This window comes from Pelodiscus sinensis, chromosome 4, assembly GCF_052426305.1.
Source record: "Pelodiscus sinensis isolate ZL-2025 chromosome 4, ASM5242630v1, whole genome shotgun sequence".
Classification (NCBI taxonomy): domain Eukaryota; kingdom Metazoa; phylum Chordata; order Testudines; family Trionychidae; genus Pelodiscus; species Pelodiscus sinensis.
In genome coordinates, this window is record NC_143055.1 from 6,687,745 (window position 1) to 6,711,995 (window position 24,251).

Consider the following 24,251-nt stretch of genomic DNA (forward strand, 5'->3'; position numbering starts at 1 on the left):
CAAACAAAAAAATGTGTTTTTTGAATTTTACAAAGCAATGAATTATTGCAATGATTCTTCAGTGAATCTTCCTTATTCTTTCATATTGCCAGACATTATGAAACTTTTATTTTAGTTTGGGTACCTGATTAAAAAACATGAATTCTGTCTCTTTCAGTAAATACCAAGTGTCTTTAAAGTGCTGCATAGTCCTGTCTTTTGTTTCAGCAAGACCAGACTAACACTGGCTACATCTCTGTTACTATTCTAAGTGTCTCCACTGTAATCTTTCAATTTGATGTAGATAATGTTAACTACAAATGAAGGTTATTTCTATAAATATTTCATTGGGACTATGATGAAAGAATTGCAGGTTATCTCCTGAAGTGAAGTAGCTGTTGATGGCAAAGACATAGTCCATGTAGTGTCTATTTCTGTCTCACTTTGAAGCTTCCTTCTGTAAGAGCTTGTAAAAGTACAGATCTGGCAGACTTAAAATGGCTTTATACTGCAGTCGGCCATTCTGAGTATTCCATTCTTGATGGAATGCCAGAGGTTACTATGGGTACTGTGCAAAGAGTGAAATGCACTAAATATTAATCCTGCCCTAAAACGCTTTTCATGTATTCTAAAGGTACGACCCAGTTGTGTAACAATAGCTCATGTTTAACAATACCTTGATATTCCAGTCTTTTACTAATTAACTCGGTGTAATACCAGACAGAGTAGAAAATAGTCCTTGACACAAGAAAAGCTTCATAAAATAGATTAGTTTTCCAAAAGTGCTTTTTGGCAGGGAAAACACATAGTAAACATGACTTGGAAAGCTGTTCAGGCCATATGATAGCATAAAAAAAGGCTTGAAGATTGGACAGGGTGGTGATGCCGGGTTAAGGCAAATACACTGTAACTTCTGTATTCCAGGTGTCCCTAATCCGGGAACACCCATGGTATGGAACCTGGCAGGGAGAGGAGGAAGCCGCTCTGCATGCTGCCGCTTCCCCGGGCCCCAAGCTGCGGGAATGGCAGTACAGCAATGGGCTTTTCCAGAGGCACTTTTCCAGAGGCTTTTCCCTGCCACTCGCATAGCGGTGGGCAGTGCCTGGGTGCAGTGGGGGATGCAGACCACCAGATGAGCGCTCCACCTCCCTCTCCCTGATGCCCTCTCTGTCCCAGCAAAATCTTGAATCTATTTCCCAGAGTTGCCAGATGAAAGAAGTTCAGTCTTCAAACTTAAACTCAAGGATTATGCTTGTGTTAGGGCTTGATTTAGATCTCAGGTAACCAGGCGCAATCAGTTTATTAATGAAAGATAGATCAGTCCTGTGCTGAAAAGGTTAATGCTTCATTCAATCCTCAGAGCAGGTTTGCAATTTACACTTGTTGTTCCAAAGTGATTAGAAAACTATGTGCTTTTATATAATAGCTATTTGTCACACATGGAAGGAAGCCCCTGATTATTACACCTTTCTTATCTAACCTCATTTCTTCTTCCTGCTTTTCAGGTAACAGAAAGCAGCCCCAGTTACTTTTAGGTCCTTACCTAAAGACACCTGTATTGATTTATCCCACTTATCCTAGCACATTTTTTGTATTTCTGAAGGGGTCTGCATGCCAAACAAGACTTGAATGCGGTTCAGTTGCTAATAAGCTTCCACTGCGAAGCTTCTGGTAAATGAAAAGCATGCTGGAATTCGGTTCATAGATAGTATACGTGGAAACAATAGAAAGCCATCTAGAAGCTTGTAGTATTGGCTAAGTGTTTGTATAGAGCATCCATTTTTAACATTATTTTTAACATGAAAGTTTATTTTGTTTTCTAGATTGCTTTTTCCTAAATTCCTGGATCAGTGTTCACAAGGTAAATAAACTTTCCTGTTTCTTAGGAAAACCATACAGAATAAAACCTGTCATACTTCGACTTTAAACATTGCCTAGATCAGTGACTTCTGACCAAACGTGTATTGTACTATATTTAAGAGGCCAAAATCTATACTTGGAGGGACGTTCTTTGTACTGCATAGCTGCCTTCAATGGCCCTTTATCCACAACATGTGGTTTGAGAGGAATGGCTGGAACACAATGCATTTCAGCTATCCACAGATGGGGTGTGGTCATAGGGGATTGTTAGTTGGTTAGCTGGCACACTGTTGAGCAGCCCCTTGGCTGCTGTAACCTGGGCTGTGAGAGAGAATCTGCAAGCTAAACTAATTAGTTCTCAGTTTCGTTTAATGTCTTTCTCTCTTGGACATCTGTGTAGGAGAGGGGAGCCATCCTTTCGTGGGCACCTATTAGGCTCAGGCAGAGCCAATCATGTTCTTATAGCCTGGTGCAACTGAGAACTAGTCTCTTTCTCCTCCTTTTGTGGTACAGTACGTGGGATGGGGCAGGATGCAGGCAGATCAGAGCTCTCATGTGAGCTATGCAGGGGAATTTATCCTCCCCTCATCTGCCTTCTTCTCACCCTGAGCCCCTTCTCTACTTCTCCGGCAACTTCCTGTAGCAGAGAGGAATAGTTGCTTTGGTTTAAAAAAGCAGAGCATGGCTGAAGAATCACCATTTTATTAATAATCAAATACATATTTTCTCCCTGATACCCATGGGAGCAACTGGTTGGGGGGAACTGCTACTCCAGACATCACAGAAAATCTATAATAATTTTCAGTCAGTCCTTGTGCATTGGACTCAAAGATCTGATTAAAAATATGTGCGATATGAATATTGCCTTGTGAAAGTTGCCTGTGCATAAAGCTAAGTATTGAAATTTCATTGAAACCTCCAACAGTTTTTCTTAAACTTGCATAGGTATCTTTATGCTTTCTCCCTTGTGGCCTCTTGTGCTTGAGCCATTCTCTGTAAACATCTCCAGAGCTACTCCAGAATTTACTTTCACGTCCCTCCCCAAAGCTCTCTCTTGCCATGATGCCTTTATAAATTTGACAGTGGTTAGGCTGTGACTAATGCCTATCGGCCATATCGTCTTACTATTTTCTTGTACTCCACAGTCTCTACCAAGTGCAGGCAAGTGACATTAAGCAGTAAAACATTATATGTTCTGCACATTCTTAGGGTGTGTAGGTGACACCTGTGTGTCAGAAAGTTGAGGAAACAACTAGGACAGGGCTACTCAACGTGCGGCCTGTTGGTTTGCAGCCCACGATGCGGTTTGGGTTTACGCGGGGCTCAGCACATGGTCCGCGGGTGGGATCCTTTGAACATGGCCTCCACTGGGAGCATGCTCCACAACGGCGAGGCAGGGTGAGCACTGAAAGACATAAGCTGAAAGGCTGGCTGGAACGGACTGGTACAGGGTGTCAGCATTTCTAGCCCCAAGGGAGGAGGCACCAGGGCATTGTGGGAAGTGTTGGCTGCTTAGCCTTGTGAGCAGAGCCTAAGAGGTACTGACTGGCTCACAGTGGCCACATTTGGGTCCAGCGCCGTGGCTTAGGCATGAATACGAAGTTTAAGCCTTATCTGTGTGAAACAAGCTATTGGCATGTATATGCAACCACACTTAAGTTGCAGCCCTCGACACGTGCTGTGAGTATAATTGTGGCCCCCGGGGCTTCCAAGATTGAGTAGCCCTCTCTTTTGCATCTGTTTTTGAGTAACAGGGATGAATTAGTTGTCAAAGTAAAGGTGTTCCGGAATTGGGAGGAAGTGATCATGCTCTGATAGGATTTAAAATTCTATGCAAAATGAGGACAGCAGAAACAAGAATACTAGACTTCAGAAAGGCAGATTTCAGCCAACTCAGAGAAATAATAGGCAAGGTCCTATGGAAAGGCCAATTCGGAAGAAAAGAAGCTGAAGGGAGCTGGGATTACACAAAATGTCTAATACTAGAGGTTCAATATCAAACTGCTCTGATGCAGAGGAAGGATAAGAGCCACAGGCAGCCCATATGGCAGCAGAAGTTGCATTTCCGCTATCTAAAAACCAAAAGGGTTATGTACAGGAAATGGAAGGAGGGGCATGTCACCAAGGAAGCATGCATAGGAGTAACATGAGCATGTAGGGATCCATCAGGAAAGGCAAGACAAAGAATGAGTTATAGCTGGAAAGAGGTGTTAGAGACAACAGGAAAATGTTCTTCAAATGTCAGACAAAAAAAAAGATAAGGACATGGGGTAGGTTCACTGCTCAGTGGAGAAGGTCAACTGATCGCTGAAGTCTTCAGATACATGAAAGGCTCTCTTAAAAAGGATGGAGAAAAACTTGTTCTCTGGTCATTGAAGGCAGGATGAGAGGCAATGGATTTGGACTATAACAGCAAATTTAGGTTAAACCTTCAAAAAAACTTCTAACTGTAGAGCAGTAGGAGGATGAAACAGACTGCCTCAGGAGGTTGTGGAAGTTTCTTCACTGGAGATTTTCAAAAGGAGGCTGGAGAGCCGTCTGTCTTGGATGGATTAAACAACAAATCCTACATCTTGATGGGCAGCGGGTTAGACCAGGTGACCTTTGCGGTTTCTTTTAACCTTATGATCCACAACATCCCCTGGGTGGACTACATGTTGTGTGCAGAAGTACTTAAATTTATTTAAACCTGCTGTTTGTTAGCCTCATGAATGACCCCTGGTTCTTAGGTTTATGTGAAGAAGTAAATAATACTTCCATATTCAGTTTTTCCATTACGTTCATGATTTTATACACCTGTATCATATCCCCCCTTTTAGTTGTCTCTCTTCCAAGCTGAAGGGTCCCCATCTTTTTTCTCTCTCCTTACATGAAAGCTGTTTCATACACTGTATTTGTTTTTGTTGCCCTTTTGTCTATCTTTTCAAATTCTATTTTTTTTAGATGAGGTGATGAGAACTGCATGCACTATTCATGGTGTGGGTGTACCATGGATTTATATGGTGGCATTATATTTTCTGTCTTACCTGTCACTTTCTTAGTGGTTCATCACATTGTTGACTTCCTTTGAACATTGAATGGAAGTTTTCAGAGAACTATCCATGGTGACTCCAAGATCTTTCTTCAGTGGTAACACTAATTTCAATAATTTTGTATGTATAGCTGGGATTGTATTTTCCAATGTGTGTATTACTTTGCATCTATCAGTATTGAAATTCATTTGCCATTTTTTTTTCCATTTTGTGAGATTCCTTTGTAATTCTTCACTGTCAGCTTCAGACTTAACTATTTTAAGTAATTCTGTATCCTCTATACATTTTGCCACCTCATTGTTGACCACTTTTCCCAGACCCTTTATGAATATTTTTGAACAGCACTGGTCCTAATATGGATCCCTGCAAACACCACTATTTTCCTCTCTCCATTCTGCAAACAGACTACTCATTTGCACCATCTGTTTCCTGTCATTTAACCATGAACGGGCTTTCCCTCTTCTCCCATGACTTCTTAGTTTGCTTCAAAGCCTTGGGTGAGGAGCCTCGTCAAAGGCTTTCTGAAAGTGCAAGTACACCGTATCCACTGGGTCGTCCTTGTCAGCATGCTTGTCCCCCCCCTTACTCCCTCTCCCACAATGATTTCTAATGTATTGGGGGTATGACTTCCATTTACAAAAGCTATGTTGACTCTCCTTCCAACAAATCATTCATCTATGTCGGCATTTCTCAAAGGGGTCTATGAAGGTACTCCAGGGAGTGTCCCGGCTCTGGTGATCAGTTCCTTTCCCTGAACTCTTCCACTCCTTCCCAGTGCCTCCTGCATGCTGCAGAACAGCTGTTAGCAGTGTGCAGGGGGGCAGCGAGGAGGAGTGGGGACAGAATGCACTTGGAGAAGTGGCATGAAGAGATGAGACAGGCATGGAGTGGGGAGCAGGAAGAGCTGGCATGGGGGTGAGGCCTTGGGAGAATGAGTAGAGTAGGGTACAGGGCCAGTGTCTGAGCGAGTGAATTGAAGTCCGTGAAAAATTTTAAATCAAAATGGGAGCCCACAGTTTGCTATCATTTGAGAACCGCTGATCTATATGTCCAACAATTCTGTCCTTCACTATAGTTTAAACCAATTTGCCTGGTACTGAAATTAGGCTTACTGGCTTGTAATGGCCAGGATTACCTCGAGAGCTTTTTTAAAAACATAGCGTTATGTTAGCTGTTCTCCAGTCATCTGGTACAAAAAGTGATTTAAGGGATAGGTTATATACCACAGTTCTTCAGTTTCACATTTGAGTTCTTTCAGGATATCATCTGCTCCTGGTGACATTTTGCTGTTTAATTTATCAGTTTGTTCCAAAACCATCTCTAATGACACCTCATTCTGAGACAGTTTCTCAAATGTATTACCTAAAAAGAAGGGCTCAAGTATGGGAATCTTCCCTAATATCCCGTGTGGTGAAGACTTCTGCCTCCCCTGTGGCCATATTTTCCCTGAGTGGTTCTTTAGTGCCTTCATCGTCCAGTGGCCCCTGGATTGTTTGGCAGGCTTTCTGCTTCTGATATACTTAAACTTTTTTACTGTTAATTTGAGTCTTTTGCTGTCCTTCATCCATTCCTTCCATACACTTCCACAGTGCCTTTGCTTCCAATTTGCTCTCTGCAGCTGTTCAGTCTCTTATCTCACTTCTGCATGGACAAGGAGTGCACCAGTATGTGTTCTGATACCCTAGATATCAGTTTTGTTTCAAGTTTGCCATTTTTTTTGCCAAGGACCAACAAGGAATTATTGTGAAGCATCCCTTTCTCCTGCAGTTTTTGAACTTAATTATCTAATTCCCAGATAATTAATGCTGTTCCCAGAACTGTGCCTATTGCTGCTCAACCTTACCCTTTAGGCTGATGTGTAAATAAAGGTAGTAAACAAACCCAAGCCCTTTTGGAGTGGGAGGGGACGATTAAAATACTAAAATGTCAAAATCATTGTTAGAAATTGTGTATTTAAGCATCTTCTAGTTTTCATTTCATATCCCCCCGCACCCCTCCCTGACCCTTTTTAACCTGATTCCTGGCTCTCTCTCTGATCTCAAACTTGTGGTATGGCTGTTTAATATGTGAGTAATTGTGCAAATACCTACTGAAGATACTGGTGTATATGTCTGGGTGATTACACCTTCAGTTGTAAGCTCCATGGAGCAGAAACAATTTTTTTGCAGCTTCCTAGGTTGGCAGGGAACTCTATAGACAAATGCAAGACAGTCACCGCCATAAAAATAATTCTAAATAGGTAAATGTGAGGAGGTTGGAAAAAACCTGGAGACTTCTTTTCTCATCTTCTGTGTTGTAGCATAATGTCTTTACTTTCTGTTTCTCATTTAGCTGATTCCATTATAATCTTTGCCTCCTTGCTATTGCTTTTTCATGTTTTGTTTTTTAAACCTTGCCTATTTTATCAATCTCTTCAATCCTGAGGGTAGTTTTGTCTGATGCGGGTTTAATGTGCACACCTACTGTTTGCGATATAGCAAAATAGTAAGTTAAACATATATGGTTGATTTTTCTTTTCCTCAGAATTAGGAACTATCAGTGTAAAGCAGGAATATGCAAGCTATCCATTTGGTGGCGCCAAATAAATGGAGATTTTTTTTTTAAAAATCCAACCCGGGCCCTTACAAACAAAGCTGTTGCATTTGGTGGGCCTGCTGTTAACTTTATCAGGTCATTTTTGTGATCCTCATATTAACTTGTATGTGTATCTCGGAATTGGTTTCAAGTTCTCTGTGCTTGCTGTTCTATCCCTTACCCTATCCAAACTTTATTATCCGTCAATGTAGCTGCTTCTAAAGTTAGTCTTAGAACTTCTTAAGATAAAGCTATTTTAGAAGGTCCCAACTCAGACTTTTACAAATACCTCTTACCATAAAACTTTCCCTCTTAAATGGTTTGATTTTGCTAGAACCCTCTATTTTGTCTCATGTTAGTGTCCAGAAATTAGGGGAAATGCCTGAAATAGATTATAAATTGGCTCAGGACATGAGGAAATTTTTAAGTTCAATTACTAACAGCCTGGATCTTGCCCTCTGTGCTTCGCTGTTCCTTGGGTGAAGTATTAGAAATTCCTTCAGGTGTAATTCCTTATCAGTGTAATTCTGTTTGGAAATTAATGGCTCCCATGGTACTTTCAGAAAACAATAAGGGGATAACTCCAGTATGCCAACCAGCATTCTTTGGCTTAATAAAATTAGTTCTGGTGCCCAAGGATATTGGCAGTAGAAACTAGTATTTTATTTCTGGTGCTCTTCAGAAGGCATTTGCATCAGCCGCAGCTGGTTCCCATTTAAAGTGTAAATTTGTCTCCCATTTTGTATTTTTTTTTAGTCAGGTGTAAAAGGGCATCTTCTGTGTTCAAATCCAGGAAGGTTCCTCAGTTGAAAATAGTAACTGTTGTTTAGGCCTAAGTGTGGGTGAACAGCGAGCCACTTGATTTTAAAGAGGGAATATCTATTTTTGGAAGCACTCGCTGAAGTCTGTTATTTTTCTCTGAGATTCAATTCAAGGTATTTTTCTAGTTATTCAGCTGTTTACCTCTTTTATGGCACTCTGTGGAATTCTCGGGGAGTGGAATGCAAACTTGGTGTCTAAAAGAACCATTTGGAAATAAAAAGGAAAGATCATTTTTATTGTTCTGTAAAAGTGACTCTTATGTGTTTGCCTGAAGTCTCAGCTCTAAAATGGTATGGCCCAACATATATGCATACAGCTTGCCACAAGGCTTGCATATTTGTTTTTCTTTTAAGTCCAGTTTTATTAAATTGGCTTTTTCCTTCCCTTTTATTTTTCTTTTAAATCCGTTCTTGTGCTAATTGATCAAACTTGGTGTCTATATAGTGATACCACCTGAACTTAAAAAAATATGAAGGAATCTTTTGCCAGGGGAGGAGGAGTGTAGTAAAATCTCCCCCTGCAACTGCAAAGAACTGCACCACACCAGTAACTTGTCTGTTTTAAGAGTTGCTAAGTTACCAGAGTCTAAAGATTCAGATTCCTACCCTTAGATCATCTTCCCCACACCCACCCACCCACCCACACATTGTCTGAGGCCCTAGGTAGTCTGGCAGTAAAGATGTAGTAATTTTTAACTATTGTTTTAAAAAATCATACCTAGGAACTACAATGTAATGGGTCTTTGAAAGAAGCAAGTGGGTTAATTCCACTGGACAAAACCTTGTCCAGCTGAATTCTGGATTACATAAAAAGCTACATTTTTACACTCAGGTAGAATATGATTAAGTGAACTCTGTTTTCTATTGTCATAGTGCCTATTAGGACCATCAGGTGTTAGGTGCTGCACAGACATGGAACAAAAAGCCTACTTCAAGAAGTTTACAGTTAAAGTATGGTCATGCAATAACAGATGGATACTAATATACAGATGGGAGAATACAATGAGACAATTTTGGTCAGCATGAGAAGCTGCTGGGTCTTAGCACACCAGCAGCCTAATGATTGCCAAGTTTATGTTTACAGTGGAAATGAAGATTTAGGATCTAAAGATCCTTTTATTTTTCCTACTTTAATCTCCTCCTGAAATTAAGTCGCACTATGAGTATTTTATCTGAAGATGACTTACTGCAGAGTAGGAATGAAAGCTTGTAGTTGAGTACGTGATTAACCGATAAGCCTGGGCTTCTCAGTTAATATTATTGACTACATGCACTCCCCCGCCCTCTTTCTCCTTCCCTCCCCGGCGCTGTCTGTGTATGGGAGGCAGCATGGGGTGGGTGGACTGGGAGCCGGTGCTGGGGGCTCCCAATGAGCCACGGATCCACAGAGCCACCTCCCCCTGCCACTCCACCATCCCTGACTGCCACGCCACTGTCTTACTAAATTTAAAATGCAGAGGCGCAGCAGGGTAGGTCATGCTGGGTCTGGGACCTACACCTGTTGTGGCTCTGCAGTTTAAATGTAGTATGTTTTAAACTCCTACTACGTATAAATTACAGAACCTCAGCAGGGCTCCTTATCGACTAATCATGTACTCGATACAAATTGTATTGAGTACACAATCAGTCAATTACCTGCTTCTTAACAATCTTAGTTCATCATATTTTAATATGTCAATTGGAGTATAAATGTTGTCGTTACATTTCAATTTAAAGTATACAGAATGGTATAAAGAAGTCAGCGTATAAAATTTTAGTTTGTACTGACTACCCTAGTGCATTTTATGTAACCTGCTGTAAAACTAGGCAAAGCTCAGCCCCTTCCCCTTCCCGGACAGGAGCTGCTTCCACCCCGCACTGTTGCCTCTGCAGAGGCAACAGCGCGGGGTGACAGACAGCCGGTCTGTGATGGGAGCTGGTTTTTAAACTGGCTCCCCTCACGGACCAGCTCCCGCCTGGCACCCCACACTGCTGCCTCTTATACATAGGCAGCAGCACAGAGTGACAGAGGGCTCCTTGGGAGTGGGTTTGGAGCACATTGGCTTCCGGCCCCACCCCCAGGACTATAGAATTGTCAGATAACCAATAAGAATTCATGAGGTTAATCGACTTTTCAGTTAACCGATATTTAACATCCCTAGTGACTAGACTACAATATCTTTTGTCCCTGCCTCTGTTTGTCAGAGGGTGGAGATGGATGGCAGAGAGATGGCTTGATCATTGTCTGTTTGGTTTGCTCCCTCTGGGGCATCTGGCATCAGTCACTATCAGCAGTTCAGATACTGGGCTGGATGGACCTTTGGTCTGACCCTGTCTGGCCATTCTTATGTTATGTTCTTTCACAGAGTAACGTTCTAAGGTTCTCCATATGGTGACACTCCATCTAAGGACAGAGTAACATTTTTTTCTTCTAAACTTTTTGTCTGTTGAACAACTGCATTCTGTTTGGACTGTACATAAAATACGCACAAACAAATGTTTTACTTATGTGCGTAACTTTACACCGATAAGTTAAGGGTATGCTGAAGTGTTTCTGGGGTGGGGACCAAAATTGGAATACTTGTACTTCCTAAATACGGTAAAACCTGTGTTATCTGGCATGTTCAGGGCCTTCTGGTTATCTTTAAAAGACAGACGGAATTATACCGATCTCATAGAGCTAGAAGGGACCTTGAGAGGTCATCAAGTCCAGTCCCCTGCCCTCAGAGCAGGACCAAAGACCCTGACAAATTTGCCCCAGATCCCTAAATGGCTCCCTCGAGGATTGAGCTCTCAACCCTGGGTTTAGCAGGCCAATGCTCAAACCACCTTCTTCCTTAAAAACTCTGGTTATCTGAGAGTCCCATCAACCTAGGAAAAACCAATGGACAGTAATAGTAAAGTTCAAGTTTTTAATATTGGTAGTTTTGTAGTGTGAGGCAATTGGTCTCATATTTCTATTTTGAGTTAAAGATTATTAGTAGTACTTAAATAAAAAATTGTTAAACCAATCATGGTAAACCAAGCCAGGCTTGTGCGCCTGAAGATGTGACAGTATTGTGGCTGGGGGTAATGCCGGTTAACAGAGTACCCCATAACAAAGGTTTCACTAAAGTGTTTCATCTTTCTAACTGCCACCTGGTCTGTTTTGCCTGACTTGTCTCTTTTGAACTGTAAGATTGTTGGGGTGCGTGCAGGGTCTTGTTTTCCATATATTTGTATAATGCCTGACACAATTGGCACTGCCCCGCCCCCAACTTCCTTAGAAGATACTGCAATATAAAAGTTTAAGAATGTAGAATAATTACATCTGTTGCACATAATTTGCTCAAAAAGCTATCCGCTTTAGAGTTTCTCATTTTTAATGTGCTTTCCTAATTGGAGTGAGTTGTAAACAAAAATAAATTGCCAATGAACTCTGTAATCCTGCGGTTGTCAAACGGGATTGCAATCCCCTTTGAATAGGGTCGCTAGTGCTGGTGTGGACTTGCTGGAGGCCTGGGCTAAAGACCCCCTGTCCAGGGTTTCAGCCTTGGCGGGGGGAGGGGAGGACTGAAGTTGCAGACCCCCTCTGCCCCACCCTCTGCCTAGGACTGAATTTTAGCTTTGGCCTCCATGCGTAGAGTGGTGAGGTTCAGGCTTTGTGGGATTCCAGGCTTTGGTTTCCCCTCTTGAGGTCATGCGAGGCAGTGATGTTTGAGAACTCCTGGTGTAGTCAGTTGCTTCACCATGCTTTAGTTGGTTATGGAATATATTCAAGAAGCAAAATAACCCGTGTCAATCCATGTGATTGCTTTAAACGTATAATAATGTAGCATGGGGAAAAAGTTCTTTGAGGTTCACAAATTTGTATGTTGGTGATCCCTTTCACCTAGGAAGCCCCTCTTACAAATTACAGACACATGTTTTTATATTGAGTGCTATTCTAAATGCTGGAGAATAGAGCAGGGTTTGGTGCTGGAGGCTGACAGCTCACAAACCCCAGTTTGGGAACCCCTGTTCTGTATGACACCAGTCTCCCAGAAACTCTCTCATGCAGCAACATTATATTCACTTCATACAGAGGATGTGTTCCCAAAGTTACGTATTTCAGGTGTTGTTTGACAAAATGTTTACAGATTACAATTCTCTTCATCTGTCACTAAATTTCAACCCATTAGTTCATCCCAGTTCCCTAACTAGTTGTTCTATTCCTTCTTTATCTTTGTTTAGAATGCTAGCATTCCAGATACTGCTCCATGCAGGTACTTCCTTAGCTTGTACATAAGAAACTTGTCAAAATCCAGATGAATTACTTCTGTCTCCTTATGCAGTTACTTACTTGAGGAAATGAAAGGTGTTATGGGATCCTTAGCGATCAAGAGAACAGGATTATGGAATAGACCAGATTAGGCTGTATCTCTCTTAAAATATTTGTGCTTAGTAGTTGTTAGTGCATTCTTATATTCCCGGAGCAGTATATTTATGTATATGATAGCCAGAATATACTGGTCAATAGTTGTGACCTGGAAAAATGTTTTTGCTATATCACTTACCTGGCATATGTTTATTATTGTTCTCCATCATTGTAGAGATAGAGTAAACTGTTCCCAATTTCCTCATGCAGGTCTGGTGAGCAATGTTATCTTCACAAGCCATACTACAGAGCAGAGACACCCACTCCTTGTACAGCTTCAGAGCCTCATACGAGCAGCAAACCCTGCTGTTTCATTTATCTTGGCAGAGAATGGACTTGTAACTAGGTAATACTAGTTGAAGCTTTCATTTTTTTGTCATTTTCAGGGTTTATATTAATATTTGTTCAGTTAGAGCCCAGTTGTGAAACCTTTGCGCGCATTGGATAGCATGGATAAGTAAACGCACTCAACTTAAATGGAACCAAACTCAATGAGTAAGTCCTACACAATTTCAGTAAAAGTTGAATTGAGGAGCCTATTAAGTTCTTTTAAGGGCTTTTTTGCTACTACATACTGTATTTAGTAGATTGACTTGTATCCTTGTTGTGTATAGAAAACAAGTTGAGTAGAGAACTCTTTTTTTTTTTATATAATTAGTAAACATATAATTATTATACCGCAATCGGACTAACACATCCTAACCTATGTAAGAAGCTTACAAATAGTGACCATTTATATGTTCTGTATATTAAAAATATCAATCTTTATCTTTTTAATAGGAATGAGGATATGGAGCTAATACTCTCTGAAAGCAGTTTTTCAAATCCTCAGATGATGAGAGCTCGTTATTTAATGTATCCTGGCTGGCAAGTATCTTTATTGAGAAATAATAAAAAGCAATTTTTAATTAACATGAAGATTTTACAAGTCCCACAGCGTATGTTTTCAGGACAGTTCATACATGTAGCCCAATCACTTTGTAAATGTCTTTTTTAAGAGACAGAGTAGTTTTTACTACTACAGAGTAGCCAACTAATGCCATCTTCTGCCTACCTGGTATCTTCATCTGTTACTATTTAAATGGGTGGCAAAATTTCTGTTGGTTTCAATGAGAGCAAGAGTTAGCCCTTGAGAATAAAATGAATAGGCCTGACAGCTGTTCTGTCTAAATGAAATGATCTAGTGGTACCATTGCAGTTCCTAGCAATCAGCTATACACAATGAAGTATCGGCATTCTTTGTTGGTAATCTCGGCAGAAGCCAAGGACAGAAAATAAATGAAAACAAAACTCCCTTCTAACAGCTAATGGTATTTTCTACAGTTCAGGGTTGCAACAAATTGCTGAGGGTGGCATGTTGTGGCTGCTGTCTGTGTTGTATGAGTGGGACACATAGAGGGCTCTGTTCTCCAGAACTGCCAACCTGGCACCAGTCCCATATCCTGATGGATGGTTGTTGTTCTAGTTACATTTGGAGCATTAGAGGCGTACTGTGCAGCATTTCAACCACCATATGCTGTCAATCGGAACAGCTTCTATATCTGTTTCTTGTTCAGAATTAATCCCTTGACTCTAAATAAGTTGTGTCAAGGTAAAGCTTCCTGTAGATCACGTGTCACTCCAAAGGGGAAAGGATTGGCTTGGAGAAAAAACTGTTGCAAACCTCTTGACGCTGGGTTTCTGTCTCTTAATATAGTGTGCATGGGGGGGGGGGGGGGGGAGAAGTGTTAACAGCAGGAACTTTCATTGGAGTGATTCCTGATATCATTCATGATACAAAATTATCTACGTAATTCTTACCTTGTTTACAGTTTGCATTTCTCTTCTTACGTGCAATTAATTCTGTATTTCTCATAAAAGCTCTTCAGTTGTTAAAATAACAAATATTCTTCATTTGTAGAAGCCTGATAGATAAAAAGCATATTGATTACTCACATGAAGTCTGGCCAAAAATATTTTTGATTTTGTTTCATCAAAGCTGATATTCCATTTTACCTTGTGGTTTTTTGTTTTGTGTTTTTCTTTTTAAGGTTTGATGGTAAGTTTGGAGCTGGCTCTGTCTTCCCACCAATGGTTCAGATCTGTGTGTGGTTTAGCCGTCCTCTGGAAAAAACACGGTTTGTGACCAAATGTAAAGGTAAAAATGGATTTTGATTACTTACTTTAAGGTTTAAAATATTATGGGTGTTTAGTTAGTGTAGAGAACCCCTCTGGTATGCTAATCATGAATAATGTGAATTTGTATCTAGAATGTAATTACTCCTTTTTTAAAGTGCTTCATATGCTTTATATATTGACTTCTTTTGCCTCTTTGGGGAACTTAAGAGACTTGTAATATTGTTTAAATAAGTGTAAGCTTTTTATATTAAATCTAACATTTTAATGCACAGACAAGAGTAATGTCAATACTTCAATTTATAAAAAAGTTTTAAACACTTTTCTGTTTTACGTTTTTAAAGGATCGCTACCTTATAACTTCGTATATGAACGGTTCTTTACGATGATTATGTAATGAGACCATTGGTAGAGTTACTGTGCTTTTGAAAGTGAAGTAATGTCTTTCCTGCTGCCATTGAAAAACAATTTTAAAGAGAACCTACTTTCTGCCCATACTGAGTAAAGGGTTAGTTATGTGGGAGGGATACATTTTTTATTATAATATCATTAGAGCATATAGTTTTATAGGGAAGAGAGGTTACAAATAGAATCGGTTTCCAGGGATAGCGGATAGCAAACAGCATGAAGTTATGTAGAGATCTGTACTCTAACCTTCCACTGCTAGCCAAAGTGAACTATGCTGAATGAGCTGCACCAGGGAAGAGAAAAATAAGTAGAATAACTTGTTTTTATTTTTATTTCACACAGCAATTAAGTCATCAATTAAGCCAAGTCCATTTTCTGGAAACATCTACCACATTTTGGGCAAAGTTAAGTTTTCAGGTAACCAGAGAGTACTATTTATGCATTGTCTTGAGATTACACTTACTTTGTTTACCTACTCCCGAATACTAACATAAATAATCGATAATGGTGTATGGTTTTAAAGGAACCATACGCATCTATGAACATATTCTACTTGTTAAGATAATTGAGATAAAGGCAGCTGTATCTGCCCTGCGTTTAAAGAAAACATCTTCTCTTTTTGATAGATTCTGAGAAGATGATAGAAGTCTCTCATAATACACCAGCAAATTCATTAAGTCTTGTGCCTGTTCAGGGGGGGCCTACCCCTCCTGATTCAAGAAATGATAACCGAGATCGCAGTGGTCAACAGGAGTGCTTCCTTGTCTTCATTGGCTGCTCTCTTAAGGAAGAGGATATAAAAGATTGGCTCAGACAAACTGCAAAGCAGGTTTGTGGAGTTTTTTCAGCTGTTGGGATTTTTTCCCCCCATGTTGCTTGGTTTAACAATCCAAAGAGAATGTAAGTATTTTAATATTCTTGCTGTCCTAGCAGCCTGGAAACTGGTTAACTACGTTCGGCATGACGTGCCCAGGACTCCCCTCCATTTGCAATGATCTTTTCAATAAGATGATTGAAAAGGCTCACGGTTGCCACCTGTATATCAAATCTTTTTTGAAACACCTCTCACAGCATGTACATAGTGAGAGCTCTTAGCTGCAGAACACTCCATAGCAAGCTGAGCATGGGTGTGTACCCAAATAAACTCAAGGAGACTTGGACTGAGACATGATTGTCCAGCGTGTGGGTAGGGTACATGGCAGTGTAAGCTCGGACAGGCAGTTGAGTGAGTGGAACTTGCACTGAGGTGTAATTATAACTGGAGCAGCAGTGACCACTATGGTTAGCGTATAACTATTTCCTTTCCCTCCTAGTCTCAGTTGCTTGTAACTTCATATTTTGGGCTTACATTTTCCAGGCTTGGTCTATGCTTTCCAGGTGAATATTTTTTTTTAAATGTTCTGAGAAAATATCATTCAGCTATATTTCAACATGAGACTTTTTTGCGCAAACAGTTGTGTAAAGAAAGCTGAAATATAGTATGGAAATAACCTGTATTCAAATGAAAACTGATTCTGGTTTGCCAAATTGTACTTGAAAATCATACGTTCACTTTGGCAGACTTTTTGTGAATGTGTGTATGAGTGTGGCTAACATGGCCATTGTAAAGGGTTGGGGGCATGCACTTTGTAAGATGGACAAGAGTGATTTGTCTCTGAGGTAACATAGTGGCTTCAATCAGTGCTCCTGTAGGCTAAGATATTTTGGCCTTGGAAAAGGTTCAGAAAAGGGCAACTAAAATGATCAGGGGTTTAGAACAGGTCCCATATGAGGAAAGGTTAAAGCGACTGGGACGTTTCAGTTTGGAAAAGAGGAGACGGAGGGGGGATGTGATAGAGGTATATAAAATCATGAGTGGTGTGGAGAGGGTGAATAAAGAAAAGTTCTTCATTAGTTCCCATAGTATAAGGACTAGAGGACACCAAATGAAATTAATGGGTAGCAGGTTTAAAACTAATAAGCTAAAGTTCTTCACACAGCGCATAGTCACCCTGTGGAACTCCTTGCCAGAGGAGGCTGTGAAGGCTAGAACTATAACAGAGTTTAAAGAGAAGCTAGATACATTCATGGAGGTTAGGTCCATAAAAGGCTATTAGCAAGGGGGTAGGAATGGTGTCCCTGGCCATTGTTTGTCAGAGGCTGGAGAAGGATGGCAGGAGACAAATCGCTTGATCATTGTCTTCGGTCCACCCCCTCCGGGGCACCTGGCATTCGCCACTGTCGGCAGACAGGCTACTGGGCTTGATGGACCTTTGTGTCTGACCCAGTACAGCCATTCTTATGTTGTATTCAGATGCTATAACCCGTCTGAGCTCCTGAGGAGAATGGGACAAGATGTTATGTGACTTTCTAGTCATATAGTTACAGCATTTTTTTGGCAAGTCAGTAGAAAGTCAAAGTACGGGAGTGCCGATTTCTTTGCGTTCTTTTCTTAAAAAACACTCCATTCAAAAAACTGTTTAACGTTGAGTTTCTGCAATTCATCACTTGAGCCAGGAACTATTAGTGTTATACAGCCTCTTTCCGACTTACGAACCGGTTACGGACCAAGCAATTGGTCATAACTCGGTTCGTTTGTAAGTTGGACCCCATTGAGTTACACGCGACCGCGCTGTTCATAAGCGCGGATCGCGTTCGTAACTCGGCATCCGCCATTTACGACAGATTTGGTCGTAACTGTGAACGGTCATAAGTCGATCATTTGCAACAAGGGGACCCGGCTGTAGTTGCACACACTGCATTAACTTTACCTTCTTGTCCATGCACATGTTGATACAGGCCTTAATTAGATGGTCGTGATTTCTCTCCTACAATAAATAACCGTTTTTTCGACAATTATGTATTCACTTGTGTTGCATGTTGGAATGCAGCATAAGCTGAGAAGTTGAGACTCCCCCAAAATCAGGGAAGTTATTAGCAAATCTGTTAGAACTGAAAAGGTTCCTACCCCCAGCCCTGCTCTCATGCCACACTGCACTTATTGTAGGTGTATTTTAAATTGAAAATGTACCTGCTGTTATGTATTCAGATATTATTTCTAAATCATGCAGCTTCTTACATGGCATTTGTCCATTCTGAAGACTAAGTCTGTCAAAAATTGAACATTTAAAAAAATAAATAATACAGTTGGATTGCCATGCTGCTTATGTCCGGGTTTTTTTGTTTTGTTTTGCTTTATTTTTACAATAGCGATTGAAATTGTCTAGTTAAAACACCTTCAGAATTATTTGTTCTGTTAACTAAAATACATTATAAAATATTTGTTAGTTTTTTTCATTTCTTTTTGTAAATATTGAATCTAAAATGTCTTAGCTAAACAATGCAATTCAATAATCATGTCCACTTATTTAGCATTCATGCACTTTTTAAAAAATACCTCTTATTAGGGGTAAGTACAATTATGTATTGTTACATATTGCTGCCTTTTTCCAATTTGGTAGTTGTACCTTTCAGTTGCTCTTTTTTTCCCTTGTACTTCAATTATACTATAGTGTGGTGTTGCCCTGAGCATTAATTGTATTACTGGTATCTGAATCTGTCTAGAAACCTCAGAGGAAAGCGTTGAAAACCAGAGGAATGCTAACTCAACAGGAGATCAAAAACATTCATGTAAGTACACGCTGTTGGCATCAAGGCTTTATTTTGACCCTCACTTCCAGAAGTTCCCATTTACATGATGGAACGCCGTAGTATAACTCGTGTTCTAAGTTTCTGACTTGATGAATGCAAAACTATTACTCCTGATGCTGTTAAGCTTCCAGATAAGTGGTGGGAGTGCTGTATAATATCATTAGTTTTCCAGTAACCCAATTCTGTAATAGAGTTCTGGAAGTGGGAACATGGGGCTGTCGCATCATAGCAATAATCACATTTTCGTAATAGTGATGGATCTATTTCCATTAATTCTTGAAAGCTTATGATACCTACTGTTCATCTGTGCTCTCCTTTGCATGTGAGAGGCAAAAATAAACTCATGTAAAATGCTTCTGCTTTCTGTAGCTGCTGTGTTAGTCTGCCCTTGCAGCGGCTACTGTTAGTTTGTTGGAAATGTAGTGAAGTCTAGGCAACAGGCTGCCTTAGGAAACCTGTCGTAACAGAACATCCAAAAGCAACCCTCAAACTACCTTTCATCTCTGTGATGCAGCCTGTTTCTTAGTTGTTAAGTAGTTAAGTCCTATTTTAATGTATTATTAAAGAGTTCTCTGTTGTGCATGCAATACAGGACAGATTTATTGTGTAAGGAAATAGTGTGCATGCCAGTGTTCTCCTGTATGGAATGAAGACTGATGCACAGAGTATTTATAGTTACATGTGCATTGAGTGTTCCCTCATTTCCTAGGCAATCAAAGAGATAAAGTCTGAGATGTTCAGATACTATAGGGACAGGAGTGATGTAAGCACCTAGGCTTTTAGATCTACAGTCTCAATAAAGAATTAGAGGGTGATGTTGATTTGCATTAATTACATGGGCTTCTAGAAATTAGGTTCTGTCAAACTAACTTGTAATCTCAAACAAGATACCAAGTTTGGTTAGCTGATAACACTCATAATATTGACATAATATACTGAGATATCTGTAAAGCTTTGACAGATGTGACATCTTGATTTAAAAAACCTACTGTGACCTAGAACTAACAATGCACATATTAAATGCATTAAAAGCTGACTAACTGATAGGTCTCAATGCAATTGTAAATAGGGAAAAGTCAACAAGGAGTGTGTTTCCAGGGAGGTGCCCGCAGAGATTAGTTCTTGGCTCTGTTTTATTAGTAACTTAGGAGAAAACATAGCAACACTGGTAAAGTTTTCAGATGGTACAGATTTGGGGGAATGATGAACAATGAAGAGGAGAGGTCGCTGTGTAAGAGCTATTGGGATTGTTTGATAAACCGGGCACAAGGACACAATGTGTATTTTAATATGATTAAACATGTATATCTAAGAACAAGGAATGCTGGCCATTCGTTGCATGATGGAGGAATCTATCCTGGGAAACAGTGGCTCTCAAACAGATGTAGGAGTCATGGGGAATAATCATCTGAACTCGCGCTCCCAATGTGATGCAGTGGCCAAAAGGAACTGGCACATGAACTTGCAAGTCCCTTAGCAAAAATTTTTAATAAATCTCTAAACTCAGGGGTTGTACCATTTGACTGGAGAATTGCTAATATAGTTCCGATTTTTAAGAAAGGGAAAAAAAGCGACCTGGGTAACTATAGGCCTGTTAGTTTGACATCTGTAGTATGTAAGATCCTGGAAAAAATTTTGAAGGAGAAAGTAGTTAGAGACATTGAGGCTAATGGCAATTGGGATAAATTACAACATGGTTTTACAAAAGGTAGATCGTGCCAAACCAACCTGATCTCCTTTTTTGAGAAAGTAACAGATTTTTTAGATAAAGGAAATGCAATGGATCTAATCTACCTCGACTTTAGTAAAGCATTTGATACAGTACCACATGGGGAATTATTGGTTAAATTGGAAAAGATAGGGATTAATATGAAAGTTGAGAGGTGGATAAGCAACTGGTTAAAGGGGAGACTACAGCGGGTCATATTGAAAGGTGAACTGTCAGGTTGGAGGAAGGTTACTAGCGGAGTTCCTCAGGGATCAGTTTTGGGGCCAATTTTATTTAATCTTTTTATTGCTGATCTTGGCACCAAAAGTGGAAGTGTTCTAATAACATTTGCGGATGACACAAAGTTGGGAGCTATTGCCAATTCAGAAAAGGATCGGGATATCATACAGGAAGATCTGGATGATCTTGTAAATTGGAGTGATAGCAATAGGATGAAATTTAATAGTGAGAAGTGTAAGGTTATGCATTTAGGGATTAATAACAAGAATTTTAGTTATAAGCTGGGGACACATCAGTTGGAAGTAACGGAGGAGGAGAAGGACCTCGGAGTCCTGGTTGATTATAGAATGACTATGAGCCGCCATTGTGACATGGCCGTGAAAAAGGCTAATACGATCTTGGGATGTATTAGGCGAGGTATTTCCAGTAGGGATAAGGAGGTATTAGTGCCATTATACAAGGCATTGGTGAGACCCCATTTGGAATACTGTGTGCAGTTCTGGTCTCCCATGTTTAAGAAGGATGAATTCAAACTGGAACAGGTACAAAGAAGGGCCACTAGGATGATCCGAGGAATGGAAAACCTGTCTTATGAAAGGAGACTCAAGGTGCTTGGCTTGTTTACTTTAACCAAAAGAAGGCTGAGGGGGGGACATGATTGCACTTTTTAAATACATTAGAGGGATAAATACCAGGGAGGGAGAGGAATTATTTAAGTTTAATACCAATGTGGACACAAGAACAAATGGATATAAGCTGGCTAGTAGGAAGTTTACACTTGAGATTAGACGAAGGTTTCTAACCATTAGAGGAGTGAAGTTCTGGAACGGCCTTCCAAGGGAAGTAGTGGGGGCAAAAGATCTATCTGGTTTCAAGATTAAACTAGATGGGTTTATGAAGGGGATGGTTTGATGAGATAACATGATCTTGGTAACTAATTGACCATTCATTATCAGTGGGAAATAGGTCAATGGAGGGATGATAGGAGTTACTATAGAGAACTTTCTGGGTGTCTGGCTGGTGAGTCTTGCCCACATGCTCAGGGTTTAGCTGATCGCCATACTTGGGGTCAGGAAGGAATTTTCCTCCAGGGTAGATTGGCAGAGGCCCTGGAGGTTTTTCGCCTTCCTCTGTAGCATGGGGTACAGATCACAGCTGGAGGATTCTCTGCATCTTGGGGCCTTCAAAGTATTTGAAGGCTTCAATATCTGAGATATAGGTGAGAGGATTATTCTAGGAGGGGTGGGTGAGATTTTGTGGCCTGCACTGTGCAGGGGGTCAGACTAGATGATCATAATGGTCCCTTCTGACCTTAAAGTCTATGAGTCTATGAAAGCAGATGACATCCTGGGATATATAAACAGGGGAATCTTGATTGGGAGCAAAGAGGGGTTTTTTTCTCAGTTGCAGGAGGGGCGTTTGCCATTGTGGTGTCCCCAGTAGGTAGGGCCCTACCAAATTCATGGTCCATTCTGGTCAATTTCATGGCTACAGGGTTTTTTTTAAATTGGTCGGGCAGAAATGTGGATCCCTGGCTGCCCCAGCTGCAGCTGGAACACAACCCCCCCGCCTCAGGAGGAGCTGCTGCGGGGAAGAAGCCCCAAACTCAGTGCCCAGAGCTGGCCCAGAGACTAGGCTGCATCAGCTGCAGCTGCCAGAAGTGAAAGTTGCCAGCTTATCAGAAGCTGCTGCAGAAGGAAGCCCCAAACTCCATGTCTAATGCTGGATCAGGAGTCATTGCGGAGCGGGGAGGGAAGGGAAGTCTGGAGCCCAGTTCCTGCAGTGCAGGCGTGTGTGCGTGCACCACCCTCATTTTTGTGCTGCCTCTGGAGGTATACTTGGGGACGCCTGGGGAAGAGCAGCTGGGGTGCTGCCCGGTTGGTCCAGTAACGCCGAGGAGCGGCGCTACAGGACCAACCCAGCAGCCCCAGCTGCTCTAACCCAGGCGAGAAAAGCCTGGTCTGCTGGGGGGCGCACTAGCTGCGCCCCCCAGCAGACCAGGGAAACCCGGACGGCGGGACCGCGGAGATGCGCCACGGTCCCGCCCGCATCTTCCCCAGCTTTGCTCCGTGTCTCCCTGGTCTGCTGGGGGGTCTCCAGGAAGACGAGGAACAAAGCCGCGGAGGGGCTCGGGCAGCCCAGGCACTTCTGGGCTGTCCCACTGCCGGCTTCCGTCAAGGCTTTGCAAAGCCGCGGAGGGGCTCGGGCAGCCGGGCAGCCCAGGCGCGCCTGGGCTGTCCTGCTGCCGTCTTCCCCCGAGGCTTTGCAAAGCCGCGGAGGGGCTGGGGCTTTGCAAAGCCTCGAGCGAAGCCGGCAGCGGGACAGTCCAGGCGCACCTGGGCTGCCCCACAGCCCCAGCCCCTCCGCGGCTTTGCAAAGCCTCGGAGGAAGCCGGAAAGCGGGACAGCCCAGGCGCGCCTGGGCTGCCCCGCTGCCCGAGCCCCTCTGCGGCTTTGCTCCGCGTCTTCCTGGTCTGCAGACCAGGGAGACGCGGAGCAGCTTTTCTTGCCCCAGAGTACACGGGCGGCGGGACCGCGAGGTCCCGCAGTCCGTGTCCTCCGGGGCGAGAAAAGCCCCGTTCGTAACTGCGGATCTGACATAAGTCGGATCCGCGTAAGTCGGGGACTGCCTGTATAAGGAAATTGCTAAAGATACTGCAATCGCATTACTTTGTAAACCAGTTCTGCAAATTGTCTATCTCCTTCAAAGAAAAGGTTAAGCACTTTTGTACTGGGTTTGTAAGTGTCCCGAAAGAGGCACCTATCTCTGCCCCTTCTGTTTGACTGCATAGACTTACACACTCATAATTTAGACTGTCGGTAACTCTGAATGTCTAATGGTACAATGTTTGCCTTTAAATGCAGATGAAGCGCCACTTGGATCCACTTCCAGCGGGTTACTTTTACAATGGAACTCAGTTTGTGAATTTCTTTGGGGACAAGATGGATTACCATCCATGTATCCTTGAACATGTGTTTAAACTCATGGGTATTTTTGAAGAAAGGATCCTGCAGTTTTAGACCAACCTGACACATGGACTATGGGGGCAGATCATTATCCATAACAGAGCCAACTGACTAGCTGGTGATTGTGGGAAGTGGAAAGTTTTGGAGTTTAAATAAGTGTGTGACCATTTGCCTTACCAGGCTGTAACATTTAATAGAGCGCTCCCGCAGTCACAGTGTAAGAAGATGCATCGATCAAAGCAAGGGTCAGTACACAACATAAGATCATCTAGAAAATCAAGTGCAGTATAATACTGACGTTTTCCAAAACCCTGTTAGCCAAAACGCTGCATTATCTGACTCCCTTCCTTGTCCCCATGGTCTGTTTTAGGGTAATATCTGGTTACGGTGAAGACCACCATGCTGCTGTGTGTTTCAGATAATCAGGAGCCTACTATGCAAATAAATAGAATGCAAAGAATCCCTTATCTGCCATTCAATAGAGAGTGGCGTGCTTGTGTGCGTGCGGCTTCCAGAAACCAAAAAGAGCAGGATCTCTGACTA

At 41.7% G+C, this 24,251-nt stretch overlaps 1 protein-coding gene across 2 annotated transcripts in view; it reads left to right on the forward strand.

Moving 5' to 3' along the window:
• Window positions 1-24,251, forward strand: part of DNAAF9 (dynein axonemal assembly factor 9) — a 109,425-nt gene that overhangs the window by 83,036 nt on the left and 2,138 nt on the right. For both annotated transcript variants that reach the window (XM_075931016.2, XM_075931017.2), the window contains exons 29-36: window positions 1,803-1,840; window positions 12,852-12,987; window positions 13,422-13,508; window positions 14,672-14,778; window positions 15,507-15,581; window positions 15,791-15,993; window positions 18,708-18,773; window positions 23,607-23,700. In XM_075931016.2, coding sequence (XP_075787131.2) covers window positions 1,803-1,840; window positions 12,852-12,987; window positions 13,422-13,508; window positions 14,672-14,778; window positions 15,507-15,581; window positions 15,791-15,993; window positions 18,708-18,773; window positions 23,607-23,700 — 806 coding nt within the window. The remainder of the gene's footprint in view (window positions 1-1,802; window positions 1,841-12,851; window positions 12,988-13,421; window positions 13,509-14,671; window positions 14,779-15,506; window positions 15,582-15,790; window positions 15,994-18,707; window positions 18,774-23,606; window positions 23,701-24,251) is intronic.